Below are 23,425 nucleotides of genomic sequence, written 5' to 3' on the forward strand. Positions count from 1 at the left end.
AAGATTAAAGTTGGTGATCGAGAGTTGGGTAAAAGCAGCAGGGTATAAAGAAGGGAGGGGGAGCAAAGTGGAGGGAAAGATATGGAATAAATTATACATTACACCTCCTGTCTAAAGTGTTTTTCTTTTTTTTAACCTTTCTCGTTTTCCCTTTGCGATTATGATTTATTCATTTCTCTCTTGGTTTTGATGGGCCTCCCTTTCGTTGGGTTCTCGCCTTTGCTTTTATTTCTCACTGCAGCCAGTTTTCACATTTACTGATTCATTCGCAGAATTGTGGGATTCATCATTTTGAAATCTCCAATTATAATTTCTCAGAATGCAATTTCGTCAGCAGGCCAGTAACTCTCCAGCAAATTGAGCACTGTCCTGCTTCCCAACGAAAGGAGAATCTTACCTCACTCACTCTGTCTCTCTCTGTCTGTCTCTCTCTCTGTCTACCTGCGTTTCAATACTAATGAAAATCAGTTGCTGCTGGCTCAAGGTTTATTGATTTCTACTGGAACAATAACTCATACTCTGGTGAATATCAATGGGTATTTGTAACATGACCAGGAGAACAGGCAAACAGCTCAGAACACATGAATTTTTATATACCTACCCAGATCCAGACTTATTAATTAAAAAAAAAAAAAATTTAGAGTACCCAATTCATTTTTTCCAATTAAGGGGCAATTTATCATGGCCAATCCACCTGCCCTGCACATCTTTGGGTTGTGGGGGTGAAACCCACGCAAACACGGGAGAATGTGCAAACTCCACACGGACAGTGACCCAGAGCCGGGATCGAACCCGGGTCCTCGGCGCCATGAGGCAGCAGTGTTAACCACTGTGTCACCGTGCTGCCCTGATCCAGATGTATAATTTAGAATTTGTGAATACAGATTTCTCATATATCTGGGAGTAATCTGCAAGCTATTTAACGGTGTAATGGAGCAGTAAACTTACACAAAAACAGACTTGCACTTTTCACAAGATCATTTCCATTGTAGCAATGATAGAACTTAACACAGAAATCAGCACGCTGAGATGTGTGCAATGCCAATTGCAGATATTTTCCTGGTGGCGGAGTTGTTTTTTAAAACTGAAATCTTAGGATGTGGGTGTCACCAGCAAAGGCCGGTATTTATCTCCAGTTCTTTGTTGTCTTGGGTATCAATCGCTTGCTGAGCCATTTGGAGGGGATTAGGAGTTGCACCGGGGAAGCCGTATACAAATGAGACCAGGTAAGGACAGCAGCAGATTAGTGAAGCAGCTGTGTTTTTCTGTATTTTCATGCTTACTTTCACTGGTAACAACTTTTATTTCCAGATATCTAAAAGAGCCACGACAAACATACCAAATTCTTACAGGACCCAACAGGGTAGATACAGCAAGGATATATACCCTGGCTAGATGGCAGCCTAGAACCAGTGGACACAGAATAAGGGGCATGTCATTTAAGACCGAGACGAGGAAGAATTTCTGCTTTTATTAGGAAGAAAGTGTCAGGTGTTTGCACTAATGGCGACAGCATCTATGTTTACAATGGTTAGACTGCGAGACTCCAAAAACCAAAGAAGGTGCTGAGAATATTATCCTTTACTTATGTACTTTAAACTGCCCAATAACTTCCACGATAAAAGATACTTGAGGTCTTAAGAATAGTTAATCAGCATTTCTACCTGGATACGAGGCTAGTGTGATTCATGTTGCAATGAGATGGGCTTTGAGAGGAGACATATTTCTCAGACACCCTGAAAACTCACAAAAATAGGCAGTTTGACAGAATCTGGACGAAATAGAGCAGCTAACAGTTAAATCGTTTGATGATTCAGTGCACAGAAATGCATGCGCGAGTCCATACTTGGATGGAAAGTACTTATGAGGATTTGAAATGAGGCTGGAAGATTAGCCAAGCTTGTGCTCGAGGAGGAATCTCCACAAAAACTCTCACCATGAAGGAGAGTTAGATGAGTAAAAGTTACCAGGCTGAGAAAGGAACTAGTGGAAGTAAACCTTTGGGAATTAAGGATCACTTGGGATTGGTTCCAGGAAAATTAAATATCTACTTAAAGGCCCTGTGAATTATATCCGTGAAGTGTGTTATAGGTTATGTTAAAAATGGAAGTGGCATGTTCTATGGTTAAATGTATAAGTCACTGACAAAAATAATTTAGTGAATAGTGCTATTAGTCTGTTTGTTACAGTAAAATTTTTAAAAGGCAAATTCTTGTCATGTCATCCTATCAGCTATCAACTAGAAGTTGGAATTTCCTTTTTTAAAGATATTTGTCGAGGGATCACAACAGAAGAATCAGCTGGAACACCAATGTTTCACAGATATTCAATGTTGCCAAGACAGCAGAAAGTCATTTGAAGATTGAAGAGCTGAATAAATTACAGAGAAAAGATCAGTAATAAAATAAAAAGAAATATGTCAAGTTGCTTGCCTGGATGGCTCTCTGAATGACTATCAGCTGTGATTTAGTGGATTTCACTCTCGATTCTGAGTGAGGAATTATAGGTTCAAGGCCCAACCAGGATTTGATTAAAAAAAGGAGGTGCTTTGAGTGAAGCACTGAGGGTGTGCTGCAAAGGCATTGGGCACGATTCAGCGCACTTAAAACTAAAATTGGCTTTTGAGTGTGTTTGGTTGGGTGATTCTTGGCGATTCAGCTGCACTTTGCCGTTTTTTTTACCTTTGGAATTTTTCCCCGCCAGGGCCGCACTCAAAGAGAGTTCTTGCCGGCACGCTGACCTCGTCAGCAGGAATGGGGGTTCGCAGAGCGGGGCCTTTTTGAACGGCAGCCTCAATCTTCACATCCCATTCCCCTCCCAACCTTCCTACAACCCTGTCAGGGCCACCATGCTTTCTGGACCCCCTAAGCTTGCCAAGTCCTGCGGGAACCCCCTCTTCATTCCCTCTCACCCTCCCCTCCAATTGGCAAGGTCCCGGCCTGAGCCCGACCCCTGGCAGTACCAAACTGGCACCCAGGCAACTTGGCACTGCCAGCCTGGCAGAGCCTCAGGCACCCTGGCAATGTCATCCAAGATGGCAAAGCCAGGGTGCCAGCCTGGCCATGCCAAGGTGCCCAGGTTCCAGGGGGAGGGCCACTCTGCCCTATCCCCAACCACCCGGGGGTCTCCAATAGAGTCATAGAGTCACAGATGTTTACAGCATGGAAACAGGCTCTTCGGCCCAGCTTGTCCATGCCGCCCAGTTTCTATCACTAAGCTAGTCCCAGTTGCCCGCATTTGGCCCGTATCCCTCTATACCCACCCTGCCCATGTAACTGTCTAACTGCTTTTTAAAGGAAAAAATTGTACCCGCCTCGACCACTGCCTCTGGCAGCTCGTTCCAGATGCTCCCTACCCTCTGTGTGAAGAAATTTCCTCTCTGGTCTCTTTTGTATCCCTCCCCTCTCACCTTCAACCTCTGCCCTTTAGTTCTAGTATCCTCTACCTTTGGGAAAAGATGTTGACTATCTACCTTATCTGTGCTCCTCATTATTTTATAGATCTCTGTAAGATCACCCCTAAGCCTCCTACGCTCCAGGGGAAAAAGTCCCAGCCTATCCAGCCTCTCCTTATAACTCAGACCATCAAGTCCCGGCAACATCCTGGTAAATCTCTTCTGCACTCTTTCTAGTTTAACAATATCCTTCCTATAATAGGGTGATCAGAACTGAACACAATATTCCATTTGTGATCTTACTAATGTCTTCTACAACTTCAACAAGACGTCCCAACTCCTGTATTCAATATTCTGACCAATAAAACCTCGCATGCTGAATGCCTTCTTCACCACCCTGTCCACCTGCAACTCCACCTTCAAGGAGCTATGAACCTGTACTCCTAGATCTCTTTGTTCTGTAACTCTCCCCAACTCCCTACCATTAACTGACTAGGTCCTGCCCTGATTTGATCGACCAAAATGCATCACCTCACATTTATCCAAATTAAACTCCATCTGCCATTCATCAGCCCACTGGCCCAATTGGTCAAGATCCTGTTGCAATCTTATATAATCTTCTTCACTGTCCACTATGCCACCAATCTTGGTGTCATCTGCAAACTTACTAAACATGGGCGTCATTCTCCAACCCCCCGCCGGGCTTGTGCCGTGGGGGCACTCTTTCCCTTCCACCTCCACCATGGCGGAGGCGGAAGAGACTCTCCCCACTGCGCATGCGCCGGGAAACTGACAGCGGCCGCTGACGCTCCCGCGCATGCGCCACATATCCGCGCCAGCTGGCGGGGCAACAAACGCCATTTCCGCCAGCTGGCGGGGCGGAAATACCTCCGGCGTCGGCCTAGCCCCTCAATGTTGGGGCTCGGCCCCCAAATATGCGGAGCATTCCGCACCTTTGGGCCGGCGCGATGCCCGTCTGATTGGCGCCGGCTTTGGCGCCAGTCGGCGGACATCCCGCCGTTGGGGGAGAATTTCGCCCCATGTCTCCTACATTCTCATCCAAATCATTAATATATATAACAAATAACAGTGGGCCCAGCACCGATCCCGGAGTCACACCGCTAGTCACAGGCCTCCAGTTTGACGAACAACCCTCCACGGCCACCCTTTGGCTTTGGTCGCCAAGCCAATTTTGTATCCAATTGGCTACCTGACACTGGCTTGCGTGAGGTTTACCCTTTTCCAACAACCTACCATGCAGTATCTTGTCAGAGGCCTTGCTAAAGTCCATGTAGACAACGTCGACTGCACTGCCCTCATCTACCTTCTTGGTTACCCCTTCAAAAAATTCAATCAAATTCGTGAGACATGAATTTCCCCTTACAAAGCCATGCTGACTTTCCCTAATTAGCCCTTGTTTGTCTAAATGCCTGTCGATCCTGTCCCTCTGAATACCTTCCAACAATTTGCCCACTACAGAAGTAAGGCTAACCGGTCTGTAGTTTCCAGGCTTGTCCCTACAGGCCTTCTTAAACAAGGGTACAACATTTGCTACCTTCCCATCTTCAGACACCTCTCCTGTGGCTGTCGATGATTCAAATATCTCAGCTAGGGGGCCGGCAATTTCCTCCCTTGCCTCCCACAATGTCCTGGGACACGTTTCATAAGGTGCCGGGATTAATCTATCTTGATGCACTTTAATACCTCCGGCACCTCCTCCATTATGCCTGGTTCCTGTTTGTGAGGACCAGTAGTGCTAGGGGCTTGGACGGGGCAGAGTTTGTAAGGAGCATCCAGGAGGGCTTCTTAAAACAATATGTAGATAGTCCAACTAGGGAAGGGGCGGTACTGGACCTGGTATTGGGGAATGAGCCCGGCCAGGTGGTCGAAGTTTCAGTAGGGGAGCATTTCAGGAACAGTGCCCACAATTCAGTAAGTTTTAAAGTGTTGGTGGACAAGGATAAGTGTGGTACTAGGGTGAATGTGCTAAATTGGGGGAAGGTTAAATATAACAATATTAGGTGGGAACTGAAGAACCTAGATTGGGGGCGGATGTTTGAGGGTAAATCAACATCTGACATGTGGGAGGCTCTCAAATGTCAATTGAAAGGAATTCAGGACCGGCATGTTCCTGTGCAGAAGAAGGATAAATAAGGCAAATTTCAGGAACCTTGGATAATGACGCGAGATATTGTAAGCCTCGTCAAAAAGAAAAAGGAGGCATTTGTCAGGGCTAGAAGGCTGGGAACAGACAAAGCCTGTGTGGAATATAGGAAAGTAGGAAGGAACTTAAGCAAGGAGTCAGGAGGGCTAAAAGGAGTCATGAAAAGGCTTTTTACACGTACATAAAAAGCAAAATGGTAGCCAGGGAAAGGGTTGGCCCACTGAAGGACAGGCAAGGGAATCCATGTGTGAAGCCAGAGGAAATGGGTGAGGTACTAAATGAATACTTTGCAACAATATTCACCAAAGAGAAGGAATTGGTGGATGTTGAGTCTGGAGACGGGTGCGTAGGTAGCCTGGGTCACATTGAGATCCAAAATGACGAGGTGTTGGGCGTCTTGAAAAATATTAAGGTAGATAAGTCCCCAGGGCCTGATGGGATCTACCCCAGAATACTGAAGGAGGCTAGAGAGGAAATTGCTGAGGCCTTGACAGAAATCTTTGGATCCTCACTGTCTTCAGGTGATGTCCCGGAGGACTGGAGAATAGCCAATGTTGTTCCTCTGTTCAAGAAGGGTAGCAAGGATAATCCAGGGAACTACAGGCTGGTGAGCCTTACGTCAGTGGTAGGGAAATTACTGGAGAGAATTCTTCGAGATAGGATCTACTCCCATTTGGAAGCAAATGGACATATTAGTGAGAGGCAGCACGGTTTTGTGAAGGAGAGGTCGTGTCTCACTAACGTGATCGAGTTTTTCGAGGTGGTCACAAAGATGATTGATGCAGGTAGGGCAGTGGATGTTGTCTGTATGGACTTCAGTAAGGCCTTTGACAAGGTCCCTCATGGTAAACTGGTAAAAAAGGTGAAGTCACACGGGATCAGGGGTGAGCTGGCAAGATGGATACAGAACTGGCTAGGTCATAGAAGGCAGAGAGTAGCAATGGAAGGGTGCTTTTCTGATTGGAGGGCTGTGATTTGTGGTGTTCCTCAGGGATCAGTGCTGGGACCTTTGCTGTTCGTAGTATATATAAATGATTTGGAGGAAAATGTAACTGGTCTGATTAGTAAGTTTGCAGACGACACAAAGGTTGGTGGAATTGCGGATCGCAATGAGGACTGTGAGAGGATACAGCAGGATTTAGATCGTTTGCAGACTTGGGCGGAGAGATGGCAGATGGAGCTTAATCCGGACAAATGTGAGGTAATGCATTTTGGAAGGTCTAATGCAGGTAGGGAATATACAGTGAATGGTAGAACCCTCAAGAGTATTGACAGTCAGAGAGATCTAGGTGTACAGGTCCACAGGTCACTGAATGGGGCAACACAGGTGGAGGCATACGGCATGCTTGCCTTCATTGGCTGGGGCATTGAGTATAAAAATTGGCAAGTCATGTTGCAGCTGTGTAGAACCTTAGTTGGGCCAAACTTGTAGTATAATGTTCAATTCTGGTCACCACACTACCAGAAGGATGTGGAGGCTTTAGAGAGGGTGCAGAAGAGATTTACCAGGATGTTGCCTTGTATGGAGGGCATTAGCTATGAGGAGTGGTTGAATAAACTTGGTTTGTTCTCACTGGAACGACGGAGGTTGAGGGGCGACCTGATAGAGGTCTACAAAATTATGAGGGGCATAGACAGAGTGAATAGTCAGAGGCTTTTTCCTCGGGTAGAGGGGTCAATTACTAGGGGGCAAACGTTTAAGGTACGAGGGGCAAGGTTTAGAGGAGATGTACGAGGCAAGTTATTTACACAGAGGGTAGTGGGTGCCTGGAACTCGCTGCCGGAGGAGGTGGTGGAAGCAAGGACGATAGTGACGTTTAAGGGGCATCTTGACAAATACATGAATAGGATGGGAATAGAGGGATACGGACCCAGGAAGTGTCGAAGATTGTAGTTTAGTCGGGCAGCATGGTCGGCACGGGCTTGGAGGGCCGAAGGGCCTGTTCCTGTGTGTACCTTTCTTTGTTCTTTGTTCTAGTACTAAACGGCCCTTGGTGAAATCTCACACTTGTGGCTGTCGAGTCTCAGGCACAAGTTGAATTCAGCATCCGGGTATTTAAATGAGCGGGTGATTCGCGATCCACCTGGCACCCAATTTGGGATTCGTACGCGATTCACCCGTTGCACCCCAATACACGCCAGACACAACGGGGGCATCGCTAAATTGCGCCCATTGTCTTCTGGATGAGCAGAGGAGTTCTGCTTGATGTTGCAGACAAAAATTTTCTCTCAATCCATATCACAAAAACAGGTTATGTGGTCATTGTCACATTGGTGAATTTTGGCTTCCGTACAATGTCTCTTTGGCTATAAAGCACTTTGATGCATTCTGTGTCTGTGAAACATTCTGTATAACCTACATAGAGAAGTCTGTTTTTCTCTTTCTGATCACAGTTCCCAGTCACTCTATCATGCAGCAAGTGTCATTGCAATTTCAGTCACTATCCCAACAATGCCAACTCCAGAACCAATCCAGGCCGAAGAGTTCATCGTCTGATTTGATTTGTTGCTTATGGATAATTTTTTAAAATATAAATTTAGAGTACCCAATTCATTTTTTCCAATTAAGGGGCAATTTAGCGTGGCCAATCCACCTACCCTGCACATCTTTTGGGTTGTGGGGGCGAAACCCACGCAGACACGGGGAGAATGTGCAAACTCCACACTGACAGTGACCCAGAGCCAGGATCGAACCCGGGACCTCGGCAGCGTGAGGCAGCAGTGCAAATCACTGTGTCACCGTGCTGCCCGCTTATGGATAATTTAGGCAACTGGATTCCTGATTGTCTATTTTTCAGATGTAAGATATATACCAACACAATGATAGAGTTAAAATAAAATTATTGATGAATATTTTGATACAACTTTATAGAATCTGAATTGATAAGTGGAACATTAACTAATCTTGCAATACTTTTCCTCACGTATTACTTCAAGTGCTTGGCCTTATCCAGGATCTTTGGATTAGTAGAGGGATTTCAAAATCAGGTTTTCAGGGTGGCTGTATTCAATGTAATTTTATCATTGGTAAAACAGCTTTTTAATTAAAGTTATTATATTGGAACCTAAGTAAATTGAACTTACTGAAGGACAGTGTTAATCTTTTAATTCAACTCAACTGATGTTATCAATATTGCATTCAATTCAGCGTTATCTGACTTTCACCCCTCAGTGACCCCAGCATTTTAAAATCCGATTTTGTATTACCGTCAAATGTCAATCTTTTTAAAGTCTTGATCTGAAAAGAGACTGATTCTACCTAAACCTGCTGACTGAAACACAAATCCCAGCTCTTCCTGCTGATCCAGAAATAAAACCAGATAACGTAAAATTTGAAAGGAAGGTTGGAATAGAGCCAGTGTGACTGCCAGCCTTTAACATAAAAACGGTAGCATTTTTAGAATATTAAACTCTGTAAGCATCGTATTTCACAGTCATTGTGGCTGCCCCACCACAATCGACAACACAACCAGGAGCAGATTACTCTCACAATGGCTTGGATTTTCCTCAGCCCACCTGCCTCGGGAGAAAGTCGCTGCCAAGACATTTTTGTTCTGAAACTGCGTGTGTTAACTAGAGTCCGGCTCATCACCCTGAAAAAGTTTGGAGGCAGCCATCGGGGCTGTTTAGAAGGCTCAGCATGGTGCTATGGATTTTGTCCCCACCACAATTAAAACAAAGAGGGTTTCCATCCCTCATGTCTCATTCCCCCTCATACTACGCACATTCCTGTGCCCCATCCAAGCCATCCTGTGTCACTTCATACCCCCCCTTGCTGTTCATACCCTCCAAAGCATGTTATGCTACTTCAATGCCCATTCACCCACTGAAAAGAACCAACAAACCCGTGAGTAACATTAGGAAATGTGAAAAATCTTTTCAAGTCATTCATTCATAACCTTCTACTTTCTTCAAGAAAAAAAATCTCTTTTCAATACAGTTGTATTGAAGTGTTAAATATCCAAACCTTCTAATCTATCAACAGCAGAAACTGCAGGCTCTTGAAACTACTTTACCTTGTGTAAATATATGTTAAATATTTGACAGCATAAATCAGGGATCTAGAGATGTCAGTCAAGCAACGTTTCTCCTGGGGTGAGACTCTTTTTTAAAAAAAAAAATTTATTAAAGCTTTTTAACACAATTTTTCTCCCTTACAAACAATAACCCCCCCCGTAAGAGAAAAAAAAAAGAGAAATCGCGGGGGTGAGACTCTTTTAATACTCTGATCAATGTTTGGGTTCCCAACCAAAAATGCATGATGATTGGATAGACATATGGACGATAAGGGAATAGTGTAGATGGGCTTTAGAGTGGTTTCACAGGTCGGCGCAACATCGCGGGCCGAAGGGCCTGTCCTGCGCTGTAATGTTCTATGTTCTATGAAACTTGGCTGAAGGCCCAGAAACCCATTAGCCTGTTGAAACAGCTCCATCTCAAGGCAAACATTTCTTGATTGACAGCTCTAGCTTCCTGATCTATGTTGTCAATTGCTCAACGTGTATTTAAATAAGATAAAGAAGCTTCAGGTGTTTACAGTTTCAGCTACTGATACATTAAAACGCCTGGCTGGCTGGCACTTTCATAGGATTGTAGCGAAAGGATATTTTTTTAAAGAAAGTAGAATGTTATGAATGATATAGGGTTACGATAGGGTTCATTGGTTCCGTATAGAGTTTATAGTAGATTAATAGGCATGGAAGCAACACAGCTTGGCATGGGATGCAAGAGGGGTGATGGGGTGTAGATGGAATGGCATAGCTTGGCATGGGGGCTACAGGGGCACCATTAGGGTGGTTAGAGGGACATATCTTGGAATGGGTGAAAATAGTTTAAATTTGCATTTCAAAAGGTTCCCTCATCCAGGATATGGTTCACAACACCTCTGAGGTATTTGAACCATGAGCCCTTTAAACATTGGTCTGACTCCATGAAAATTGTGGGTTACCAAGACATGTCTATCCCTCAATGGAACTGGCTAGGCCAGGAGCATAGGCGTACAAACCGCACCACCTCACACCTTTGAACTGTGCTGATGAAAATCAGGAGTACCGCGATAGGGTCGGGAATGGGGTCCCAACCACCATCTTCTCACCTTCGCAGATTTGCCCTGATTCCACGAATATCCAGCCCAAAGTAGTCCTTATTGATTTATGCTGCAGTAGGATTATTAACATAATAACGTACACTGAGAAAGTCGCCTCAGTCCATCATTTTAATCAGGCACAGATGAGATTGTCTTTAATTAAGTATTGAGAGAAACTTTGGAAAGTCAATGCTTTCTTTGGGCTAGATTCCACCGCCCCCCCCCCTCACCCCGGCAACGTGTTTTGCGCCGGCTGGTTGGGTCTTCCAGTCCCGCTGATGCCTATGACGTTTTGTGCGGCTCGCCCGACCTGCCACCGGGGAACCCGGCATGGGGGGCGGGGGTCCCCTTCAGCAGGATCGGAAGATCCGTGGAAAGGGCTGAAAAATCCACCCTTTGTCTTGAACCCCAATGTTCCCATCATATTATTGCATTGGTGGCATCACCGATTCTCCTGTGTCTGACCTTCCACTGTGTGCCCAACTCCAAACTGCTTGGAGAACAAATTATTCACAGAGTCCAGCGGCCGCCACTAGGTTAAAATTCTAATTGGTTGCTACATTTTGGGCTTTGTATATTTGTTTTATACTGAAAGACAAAAATCACACGTGTTGCTCTTTTTAGCCTTAGTCTATTTGCTCTGTTTACGTCACCTTTACTCATGAGTCGCCAGGTATCTTTATGATACCGCCACGTGGTTCAAGTTCAGGTTATGATTAATAATACAGCACACCGCTTAGTAAGGATTAAAACAACGGTCATTTATTATATACCACAAGCAATATTAATACCCTAATACTACTTTCTATACAATAAACCTATCACTACTGGCCAATACTTAACTTTAGGCAGAGCCCACCAGGTCAGGGAAACGAATGGCTTGTCCAATCAAATCTGGCCCGCGGGATTCAAAAGGCTGCTACAGGTTGGTGGCTTGGTGTCTCTACCGGATAGCGATCGTTGGATTCAAACTTACAGTTGCCGGTGGCTGGTCTTGCAAAGGTCTCGAGCAGGCGAAAAGGAGAGAGAGAGAGATCTGAACTTGGCTCATCACTTTTATAGGGCCCAGGGGCTTCCCGCCTCCCGGGGCAGCCCTTGACCCTGAGTCCCAAGTGATTGGATCTGTCCCCAGTCTCTGGGGTCGATGTGTCCAATGGTGAGGCGATTCCTCGATCGGGGGGTGGTCGCTCACCTGTCTTTGTTTCGGCCACTGCAGGCGCCGACAGGTCTGGCCCGGTATTCAATTGCTAATATGTTGCAATTGTTCCCGGGGATAGCCGATTTAACTGTGGATGTCTGAGTAGATTAGGTGTAAACAGTCCTGAATGAAACTGCGGATACCTGGGTTGAAGGGCTGTTGATAGCCCTGAGTATCGATCTGGGCTACGTTCCCAGAGCTGAATATGCAAACCTGTCTGCAGCTGCCTGCTTGTGTCTTCTTGGCTGCTTTTCCCAGCAGTCTTTCGGGTTAGCCATTTTAAACTGGGTTTTGGCCAGTGTAGCGCACAATGACTTACGAGAGAGACGAGTAGAGATGAAGTCGATGAGGCTTTATTAAGCGAGACTTGTCCCCAGCAGTTCAGCAACAGAATGGAGCGGCGGGGAGAAGCTCAGGTTCTTATACTCCGCCTTCAGGGCGGAGCCAGGAGTCAACAGCCAACCAGGACCCGGGATCTGTCAGCCAATAGCATCACGGCTTCACAGTCCCACATGACCCCTAATACATACTACCACATTCACCCCTTGTTAAAAAATGAACCCGGTGGGGTGGTGGTTAGCATGGTGGTAGGGGTTTACAAGGCTGGTCCTGGGAGGAAAATTTTGGGCATGTCATTACAGTTTTAGCCCTACACTGGGCTATGTACAAGGTTTGTGAAACTATTTACAATATTAGTAAGAGAAAATTTTTTTGTTACAGTCCAACAACATTCTTGGTGTCACACCGATGCCACGAGTCGAGCAGGTGGTCTGGTCTTCCTCGTCGATCGCCTCAGCCCCGGTGGTGGTGCAGGTGCTTGTTCCGGCGTTGTCGTCTCCGGGAGCGTTTCGGTGTTTGTTCCTGTTTCACTCCTGGGCGGACACGGGAGGAGGACCGATCCTCCCGGGAAGGGGGCGGTCGCGGGGTGCGCCGGTGGCAGGAAGGAGATGATCGGTGTCGGGGGGGTGTATGTGTTGCCGGCGGGCGCCAGGTCTCGCAGGGAGACCGTGTCCTGTCGGCCGTCGGGGTACGCCACGTAGGCGTACTGCGGGTTCGCGTGGAGGAGGTGAACCCTCTCGACCAACGGGTCCGACTTGTGCGCCCGCACATGTTTCCGGAGCAAGATGGGTCCTGGGACCTCCTGCCACCGGGAAACTGGGAGATCCTTGGACCGTAGGGCCAGTAGGACGGTCTTCCAGACCGTGCCGTTCTCCCTCTCTACTTGCCCGTTCCCCCGGGGGTTGTAGCTGGTCGTCCTGCTCGAGGCTATGCCCTTGCTGAGCAGGAACTGGCGCAGCTCGTCACTCATGAAGGAGGACCCCCTGTCGCTATGGATATATGCGGGGCAACCGAACACTGTGAATATGGTGCCAAGGGCTTTAATGACTGTGGCCGCTGTCATGTCGGGGCAGGGGATGGCGAAGGGGAAACGGGAGTACTCGTCCACCACGTTCAGGAAGTATGTGTTGCGGTCGGTGGAGGGGAGGGGCCCTTTGAAATCCAGACTGAGGCGTTCAAAGGGGCAGGAAGCCTTGATCAGGTGCGCTCTATCCGGCCTGAAAAAGTGCGGTTTGCACTCCGCGCAGATGTGGCAGTTCCTGGTGACTGTACGGACCTCCTCCACGGAGTAGGGGAGGTTGCGGGACTTTATAAAATGGTAGAACCGAGTGACCCCCGGGTGGCAGAGGTCCTCGTGGAGGGCTTGGAGACGGTCTATTTGTGCGTTGGCACATAGGGCATCGGACGGCTCGCTCAGCTTTCCGGGACGGTTCAAGATCTCGTAGTTGAAGGTGGAGAGCTCGATCCTCCACCTTAAGATCTTGTCATTTTTAATTTTGCCCCGCTGTGCATTATCGAACATGAAGGCCGTTGGTCGGTGAGGAGAGTGAATCTCCTGCCGGCCAGGTAATGCCTCCAATGTCGCACAGCTTCCACTATGGCTTGGGCTTCCTTTTCCACTGAGGAGTGGCGGATTTCTGAGGCATGGAGGGTTCGGGAGAAAAAGGCCACGGGTCTGCCCGCTTGGTTAAGGGTGGCCGCCAGAGCTACGTCGGAGGCGTCGCTCTCGACCTGGAAGGGGAGGGACTCGTCGATGGCGCGCATCGTGGCCTTTGCGATATCCGCTTTGATGTGGCTGAAGGCCTGGCGAGCCTCTGTCGACAGGGGGAAGGTAGTGGTCTGTATTAGCGGGCGGGCCTTGTCTGCGTACTGGGGGAGCCACTGGGCGTAGTATGAAAAGAACCCCAGGCAACGTTTCAGGGCTTTGGAGCAGTGGGGGAGGGGAAATTCCATGAGGGGGCGCATGCGTTCGGGGTCGGGGCCTATTATCCCATTGCGCACTACGTACCCCAGGATGGCCAGCCGGTTTGTGCTAAAAACGCACTTTTCCTCGTTGTATGTGAGGTTCAAGGCGTTAGCGGTCTGGAGGAATTTTTGGAGGTTGGCGTCGTGGTCCTGCTGATTGTGGCCGCAGATGGTTACGTTGTCGAGATACGGGAACGTGGCCTGCAACCCGTGCTGGTCAACCATTCGGTCCATCTCCCGTTGGAAGACCGAGACCCCGTTCGTGACACCAAATGGGACCCTTAGGAAGTGGTATAGACGCCCGTCTGCCTCGAAGGCTGTGTACTTGCGGTCACCTGGGCGGATGGGGAGCTGGTGGTAGGCGGACTTGAGGTCCACGGTGGAGAAAACCTTATACTGGGCAATCCGATTTACCATGTCGGTTATGCGGGGGAGAGGGTACGTATCTAGCTGTGTGTACCTGTTGATGGTCTGGCTATAGTCTATGACCATCCTTTGCTTTTCCCCGGTCTTTACTACTACCACCTGAGCTCTCCAGGGACTATTGCTGGACTGGATTATGCCTTCCTTCAGCAACCGCTGGACTTCAGACCGAATAAATATCCGGTCCTGGGCGCAGTACCATCTGCTCCTAGTGGCGACGGGTTTGCAATCCGGGGTGAGGTTTGCAAACAAGGATGGGGGCTCAACCTTGAAAGTTGCGAGGCCGCAGATAGTGAGTGGGGGTATTGGGCCGCCGAATTGGAATGTTAGGCTCTGCAGATTACACTGGAAATCTAATCCCAGTAATGTGGGCGCGCAGAGTTGGGGAAGGACATAGAGCCTGTAGTTTTTAAACTCCCTCCCTTGCACCGTTAGGTTCGCGATGCAGAACCCTTTGATCTCTACGAAGTGGGATCCTGCAGCTAGGGAAATCTTTTGCGTACTTGGATGGATTGTCAGAAAACAGCGTCTTACCCTGTCGGGGTGAATGAAACTTTCGGTGCTCCCGGAGTCGATCAGGCATGATGTCTCGTGTCCGTTAATCAGCACCGTTGTTGTCGTCGTCTGGAGCATCCGGGGCCGTGATTGATCCAGCGTCACCGAAGCCAGTCGTGGTCGTAGTGTCTCGGCGTCTTCTTCGGACCCCGTGGAGCCGTCGATGCTGGGGTCCTTTGTTGTCATCCAAGATGGCGGCGTCCATGAATCGCACTCGGCCGGGGGTGGACAAAATGGCCGCCCCATGGATCGCACGTGGTCGGGGGTGGACAAAATGGCCGCCCCATGGATCGCACGTGGTCGGGGGTGGACAAAATGGCCACCCCCATGAATCGCACATGGCTGGGGAGTCACAAGATGGCGGCACCCATCCTCCCCTCGTGGTGGCCGGGACCAAAAATGGCGGCGCCCGTGGGTGATTGCGGTGACCCCCCGGGACCGGCACGCAGCCGCGTAATGGCCCTTCTTGCCGCAGCTTTTGCAAATAGCTGCGCGGGCCGGGCAGCGCCGCCGGGGGTGTTTCGCTTGCCCGCAGAAATAGCAGCGGGCCCCCCCGGGATGATCTGGCGCTTTAACCGTGCAAGCCTGTGAGGGAGGGGGAGGTTTGTCGCGACGGGGGTCCACGGAGCCCAAGGGGCTGCCGCGCGGTCGGGGCCGTAGGCGCGGGTGTTTTGCGAGGCCACATCTAGGGAAGCTGCAATGGCCCGTGCCTCTGAGAGTCCTAGCGACTCTTTTTCTAAAAGTCTTTGGCGGATTTGGGGAGAGTTCATACCTGCCACAAACGCATCGCGAATTAGCATGTCCGTGTGTTCAATCGCGTTCACCGGCGGGCAGCTGCAGCCCCGTCCCAAAATTAGCAGCGCGGCGTAGAACTCCTCTAACGATTCTCCGGGACTTTGCCGTCTCGTTGCGAGTTGGTAGCGTGCGTAGACCTGGTTCACGGGGCGAACGTAGATGCTCTTCAGTGCTGCGAGCGCCGTCGGGAAATCCTCTGCGTCTTCTATGAGAGGGTAAATTTCCGGGCTTACCCTCGAATGCAGGACCTGCATTTTCTGGTCTTCTGTGATCCGGCCGGGGGCCGTTCGGAGGTAGCCTTCAAAACAAGCTTGCCAGTGTTTAAAAACTGCTGCCGAGTTCGCTGCGTGGGGGCTGATCCGCAGGCATTCCGGGGCGATCCGGAGCTCCATAGTCCTTTAAGCTCGCTTAATAAATTGTAGCGCACAATGACTTACGAGAGAGACGAGTAGAGATGAAGTCGATGAGGCTTTATTAAGCGAGACTTGTCCCCAGCAGTTCAGCAACAGAATGGAGCGGCGGGGAGAAGCTCGGGTTCTTATACTCCGCCTTCAGGGCGGAGCCAGGAGTCAACAGCCAACCAGGACCCGGGATCTGTCAGCCAATAGCATCACGGCTTCACAGTCCCACATGACCCCTAATACAGACTACCACAGCCAGATTAATCGAAACGCAGCCATTTTACATGGCTACACACGTGATTAGAGAAGTGTGGTTTGAAATCATTGTTAGAGCCTCTATTTATGTGAATTTAACCAATTCAACATTGGTGTCACAGATACATGACACAAATCTGATTATACTGATCATCACAAAATTTTATTTGGGGGAGATAAGCAGAACCCATTATTTTAGATTGTCTGGTTTCTATGTACATTGCTTGAGTGTAGTCATCACTCAATAGAATGTGTAATATCACCAATGCGTATGCGGAACAGTCGCATTGAATTGGTTGAATCTGTTAAACTCCGAATTTACTCACCAATTAAAATAGAAGTGGTCAGCAGCCTTGGGTCGTAGGGGCTTTTCCCTCTTCCATTCTCAAAGTGCGATGTTTCGAGTTTGAATACATTTTCCTAGTTGCATAAAAATATACAATGATTAACACAACTCGAGGTCCTCACTAAACCAAATAATTTACCTCAATCTAACACCATGATTGATGAGACAATTATACAACTCATAATGATTTTTAAAATCATTTTACTGAACAAGAAAATGTTGCTGCATTAATTCATGTGCCTGTCTTTACTGCGTTCAGAGAGCTGTTTATTTCCCCTAACTGCCGGGAAATCATTGCGCGTATCAATATGACAGTCAAGTCTTTCAGCAAAAGAATTATAAATTGTGGCGAACTCTATGAACATGTATGAGTAGAACATTGACGTCTGGTTTGCAGAAACCATAAGGTAGAAATTACTGTCTGTGATATTATCACATGGATGCTTAACACCATCACATCATTTGAAATAATTGAGTTGTTATTCCCATGGAGCCTCCATCATCATTCAATGAAATCTAGACTGATGGGCGACCACATTCCTGCTTTCCAGTAATATTTTTTGGGTGACAAAAATGTACAAATTTTAAGATTAAAATTAGCAGCTGATCTTGCATTAAGATTAAAATTAGCAGCTGATCTTGCATTAACAGCTCTCTTGCTTCAGTCCATGCTCTGGGCTGAGGGTTTAGGCTCAATTCTGCCAGTTTCGCTGAGGACTTCGGCACTTGTGTTGAGGTGAATCGCCAGGGCTGACTGAATCCCTGGCCCAGTGCCCTCCCTGGCTGGCGGCCTCTGCTGGCTTGGACCCAGTGCCCCGCAGGGAGTTCCCCACAGCCGGTGGGGCCCAGTCTTCAGCCCCACTCCAAAGTTGAGAGGCCGAAGGCCCACTCACCTCGCCCCCTACACACTTCCCTGCTTGAGAGTTGTCGTCCAAGCAACTAGGCACATCACATAATGAGTGCTCAGCAATCCTGTGATCAGCAGGTCTGATTGAGTTATGATAAATGTCACATTCAGATCCACACAGTGGGAGTAGAATTTTCTTCATGCGTTACAGATCAGGGAAAATGGTCAGGGTTTAGGACGATATTAAACGTTCAGTTGAGACGATCTTCGCAGCCCCTCATCCGTATAGGCATTTTTATTGTGGCCTTGTAATGGATCAACCCCGGCTGGTCGAGGTCAGCCTTGTGTCCAATATGATTGGTGGCACCTGTCACCTCAGCTGCAAAGTCACTGCAAGTCCTCGATGTGTCCTCTTCCAGTACCACTGCACAGGTACATCTCATCGCGCAGCAGACACGCCCTGGGTTCACCACGCACAGTCACTTCAAGGTTCCGCATCAGTATCCTATTCCCTCCTCCCAACACGAGATACAGTAATGCTCTTCAGTGAGTGATTTATTTCCACTTCATTCACCAGGTTTCTGGCCTTGAGAAACTCCTCGCTGTGCACCATTTTGTGAGTCTGCTCTCCTGTTATAAGTTCAACAACATACGTGTGGCCCCAGTGTCAAGCTGCTTGCTGACTTGGTGAGGTTCAGAATCGGCACAATATCTTATTCCAATCTATCATATTCCAGTTCCACAGGAATATTCTTGTGCTGATTAGAAGGTTCACCTGATCTGCTTTATGATTATGTGGCATTTTCCTCAGTGCTTCATTCTCGATCCTATCGGACACCATCTTGAACGTGTGGTTTAGCCTCATGTGATGCTTAACGATCCACCCGGCAACTTAACCATCTCCATTTAAAGGTGTGGTGAGCTCAAGGAGATAATACACACAAAGGACTGGGTCTGTTCCAAGGGATAGATACAGAAGAGAGTAACCTGTGCAGGAATGTGGAGTATTATTATAAATATAGACCAGCTCCAGGAGATACTGGGATCGCTTTAATTTACTCTCAAGAGGCAGGATGTCCTTGCAGAGCGTTGTTGAATCGCTCACACTGTTCATTACTCTCCAGCACAGAGATAGTGAATTTTCCATGAAAGGAACCTAAGGTACAAACTGATTGACTTCTGTAAGAGATGGATTACGGATTAAAAAGGAATTATCTCCAACAATTGCAGTAACATTTGCTCCAATCCAACTCCTAGAGTCCAAAGGAACTTGAACAAATGTCTGCCACAGCTCCAGTGACACAGACAAAGACTCATAAACGATGAACTCTCAGTTTTTTAAAATCTTTCAGCATTGAACTTGGCTCAGAAAGCAGCTACCTACAGGATCAATTGTAGATTTTTAATACTTGCGTATACGGGAATGTTCACAAAGTGTGGGTTTACCTTTTAAACTATTTTGCTCTCTTTATCTGGGTGGGTTTTTAACACAATAAAAATGAACCCCTTTTTGTGTCAAACCTGAGGAAAGCCTTTCAGACTCGTTTCCTAAAAATCAGTATGTGAATAGTTGAACACAGATATTGAGTAAAATTCCTTCATTTGTCTAAGTCCATCAACAAGTCTTGTTGTGGAGCGAGACGGAGTCGTTTTAACCCGTCCCTCATGTGGCTATAACATTATGAAAAATATGAATGAGGCCAGACAGGGAGAGCGTGCTGTAGTCATGATAAGGATGTCCAATCCTTGAACAGTGGAGATTGGGAGGTAGGAAAAGATATTGATCAGTTCACACCCTTCAGCAAGATGCTCTCAGAAGAACTTGTGAATACTGGTTGACCTCCACCATTCCCGTGTCAGTTAGCATCGACTCCTCCATTATACCAAACCTCACAACCACCAGAGGACACCTCCTTGTCACTCCAGAGAAGACTGCCCTTCATCCTGAGAAAACCTCACCCCCTGTAATTGGCTCTCTCTGGCCATGAGGCTCTCCATGTAGGTAGCTCAGGGAGGACAGGACTTGTGCTTGTTGTGCAGTAACCTGTTCCACTTGGGTCCTCAGCCTGAGGTTAATACCTCCGCCTGCACCAACAGCCACCTCCCTGATGGTGGCCTCTTTCCAGGAGCCGCTTCTTTCTCCGTGGTACAGCTGATGTGGTCCCGCACGTTTAAGAAGGATAATTGGGGTTTGTCACTATTAGGCCTCCTCAACGTGATGCAGGCAGTTGCAGCCCTCACTGCTTCAGCTCGGCAGTCCTGCAGCAGTGCGCCCCTGGTTGATTTGAGGGACAGATCCAGGAGGATAAAGCGATCTCCGGGGACACGGAGACTGGATTCTCTCCCTCAGTTTCCTTAGACCCATAAAACCGCTGCAGTAATTGCGATAGGCTATTGGTGTCCTCAGAAAGCCAAGGCAGGACCTCAAAGATCCACTCCGGACTTCTTTGAAAATCTTTATGCTTCCTAATATTTCCTGTTGGGCTCTGATAGCAGCTGTTTCCTGCTGCCTGCCTGGTCTGATTGAGGCCACTGATTGTCACGATCAATTATGCAACTCGGGGAGAATTCTCCCATTCTGGGATTAATCCCCGTGGCTGGGATGGGAATGTGGAGTGTTTCCCACTCTGGAGGCTGGTGGGAAAGGGTGGCAAGTCCTCTGGTCCCGGTTTCAATAGTTATGCGACTGGGTGCTTTGTGCCATATTGCGTGGCAGGGTGGGCTTGGTGGTGCCTTGTCCACCATCCTAACATCACTGACCCACTTGAGGAAAGGAGGTAGACTTCCTGAGAAGGAGAATGGATCTCCGGGAGCTTTCCGATGTTGGAAGATAGACACCCTCCGGGATACCGAACCTGAGAGATCCACCCGCAGGTACTCCCCCAACTCACTGCTGTGGTGTGCCAGGGTCACAGCGGCCTCCATCCTAAACTCCGGAGGCAGCCCTGGCTATCGTTCACTTGAATCCAGCGTCGGGGGGGGGGTGGGGGGGGGGGGGGGGGGGGGGGGGCGGAGATCAGGCCTTCACCTGCATCCCATAAATGGGAAACAAATTAGTTTCACGCTGGCCTCCACGGGATTTTTATGCCGATAGAGAATTGGGAGAATTCCTCTGGTAGATCAGCCGGCATTTGTTGCCCCTCCCTAATTGCCCTTGAACTGAGCAGCTGGCTGGGTCCCTTCAGAGGGCAGCTAAGAGTCAACCACATTGCTGTGGGTCTGGAGTCACATGTAGGCCAGACCGGGTAAGAACGGCAGATTTCCTACCCTAGAGGACATTAGTGAACCGAAGGGTTTTTAATGACAAACATAAAAATGGTTTCATGGACAAGCTTTCAGTTCCAGCTGCCAGGGCGTAATTTGAACCCATTCCCCAGAGGCGTGGGCCTCTGGATTTCTAATGCAGCAACATTACCGCTGCCCTACTGTCTCCCCACAATAAAATGCTCAATTTGCTCGAAACCCAGCTGATTGGTTTTCCCTTTCTAGGAACTTGCAGGTGGTGCTTCCTCTGCCCGAGTCAGCAGGTGTATTGCACAGCTGACATTAAAAACAATGATGTTTTACACTGGCTCTTTCTGAGCTGCTCTCTAGCTTCCAGGCAGGGGTCTCTGTAATGGTGGGGGAGGGGGGCGGAGGGGTTCCACGCTGGTGTTTCTGTAATGGTGGGGGAGGAGAGGGGTTCCAGGCAGGGGTCTCTGTAATGGGGGGGGACGCAGAGGGGTTCCACGCTGGGGTTTCCATAATGGGGGGGTTCCAGACAGGGGTCTCTGTAATGGTGGGGGGGGGGGGGGGTGACAGAGGGGTTCCACGCTGGGGTTTCCGTAATGGGGGGTTCCAGACAGGGGTCTCTGTAATGGTGGGGGGGGGGGGTGACAGAGGGGTTCCACGCTGGGGTTTCCGTAATGGGGGGTTCCAGACAGGGGTCTCTGTAATGTTGCAATGGGGGCATTCTGGTGGGGTTCTCTGTAATGAGGGGCCTTCCAGGCAGGAGTCTCAATAATGGCCGGGGGTGGGGGGGGGTTTCCAGGCAGGGATCGCTGTAATGGCCGGGGGTGGGGGTTCCAGGCAGGGATCGCTGTAATGGCCGGGGGGTGGGGGGGGGGGGGTTCCAGGTAGGAGTCTCTGTAATGGCCAGGGGTGGGGGGGGGTTCCAGGCAGGAGTCTCTGTAATGGCCGGGGGGTGGGGGGGGGGGTTCCAGGTAGGGGTCTCTGTAATGGTGGGGAGGTGGGGGGGGGGGTTCCAGGCAGGAGTCTCTGTAATGGCCAGGGGTGGGGGGGGTTCCAGGCAGGGATCGTTGTAATGGCCGGTGGGTGGGGGGGGGGGGTTCCAGGTAGGGGTCTCTGTAATGGTGGGGAGGTGGGGGGGGGGTTCCAGGCAGGAGTCTCTGTAATGGCCAGGGGTGGGGGGGTTCCAGGCAGGGGTCGCTGTAATAGCCGGGGGTGGGGGGGGTTCCAGGCAGGGGTCGCTGTAATGCCGGGGGTGGGGGGGGTTCCAGGCAGGGGTCGCTGTAATAGCCGGGGGGTGGGGGGGGTTCCAGGCAGGGGTCGCTGTAATGGCCGGGGGTGGGGTTCCAGGTAGGGGTCTCTGTAAAGGGAGGCTTTCTGGTGGGTTCTCTGGTGGAGGTCTCTCAAATGGGGGGAGTCTGGTGGGGGGGTGGGGGGTGGGGGGGGGGGGGGGGTCAGAATGTGCATTGTGAAGGGGAGGGTGCCCTCTGTTGGACTTTGGGGGAACTCCCTTAAAAACTTACCCCTTTGGCCCATCGTGAGTTCCACCGCGCCAAGGCCAGGCTGGGGAACACCGGCAGCAACTCTCCCAGAGGAGCGGGGATTCTCCTGTTGGCGCAGGGGGCGAACCTCGATGCTGCTGGGGACTGGAGCTTTGGAAAGGGCCCCAATCCTGTTTTTTTTGTCCGACACTGGATTCTCTAGCACATGGGCTACTCCATTACCAGCGGTGAGCAGCGGAGAATCCAGCCAACAACCTCATACATCCTCCTGCCAAATATTTTCCTCTCCTCTTCCAAATTGGGGCTGATCAGTAATGATCCACCCTTTACAAATTCATGCTGCGATTCTAACCTCAGCCAATAATCTTCAAGCTGTTCAGTCTGTCTTTCCTTAATTACATGATGATTAAAATCTAAGCTTCATGGTGGTTGAATTATTTTCACTAATTCTAGTTTGGCACATATACAACCGTAAAATTCAATAAAATCTTAAGATAAAAGAGCAAGGGCAGAATCTCCCTGAGGATAAAGCCCAACTTCTGTTAACGTACACTGAAATTATTAACCTCATTTTTATAAATGTGTTCACAATTTTGCTTGATCAAACGCTTCGTGAAACGAATCAGAACACAAAGTAACATTTTAAAGAAAGAGGAACAATATTTTCGCAAAGAAAGTGGGTCTGGATTTACCACGCGTATAGAACACAGGAGCTTTTCAAAAATCTTCATCAATAGAAAAAAATACTTATTTTGGACAATATTCCAGGAACGTAATACTTTCCAAGGAATTCCCTCAACTTATGAGTTCCGTCCTATTTATTGGGTTTGATTCTCTGGCCTCCCAGCCGGGTGTTTCTCGGTGGATGAACGAGGGGCGTCGTTCCCTGGCAGCAGGATTATCGCCTCCCACCGCTGTCGATGGGAA

At 48.8% G+C, this 23,425-nt stretch overlaps 1 protein-coding gene across 2 annotated transcripts in view; it reads right to left on the bottom strand.

The window, feature by feature from the left end:
* Positions 1 to 23,425, bottom strand: part of sema3ab (sema domain, immunoglobulin domain (Ig), short basic domain, secreted, (semaphorin) 3Ab) — a 597,101-nt gene that overhangs the window by 135,115 nt on the left and 438,561 nt on the right. For both annotated transcript variants that reach the window (XM_072470939.1, XM_072470937.1), the window contains exon 6: positions 16,902 to 16,995. In XM_072470939.1, the coding sequence (XP_072327040.1) occupies positions 16,902 to 16,995 (94 nt within the window). The remainder of the gene's footprint in view (positions 1 to 16,901; positions 16,996 to 23,425) is intronic.

Source organism: Scyliorhinus torazame, chromosome 13 (assembly GCF_047496885.1).
Source record: "Scyliorhinus torazame isolate Kashiwa2021f chromosome 13, sScyTor2.1, whole genome shotgun sequence".
Lineage (NCBI taxonomy): Eukaryota > Metazoa > Chordata > Chondrichthyes > Carcharhiniformes > Scyliorhinidae > Scyliorhinus > Scyliorhinus torazame.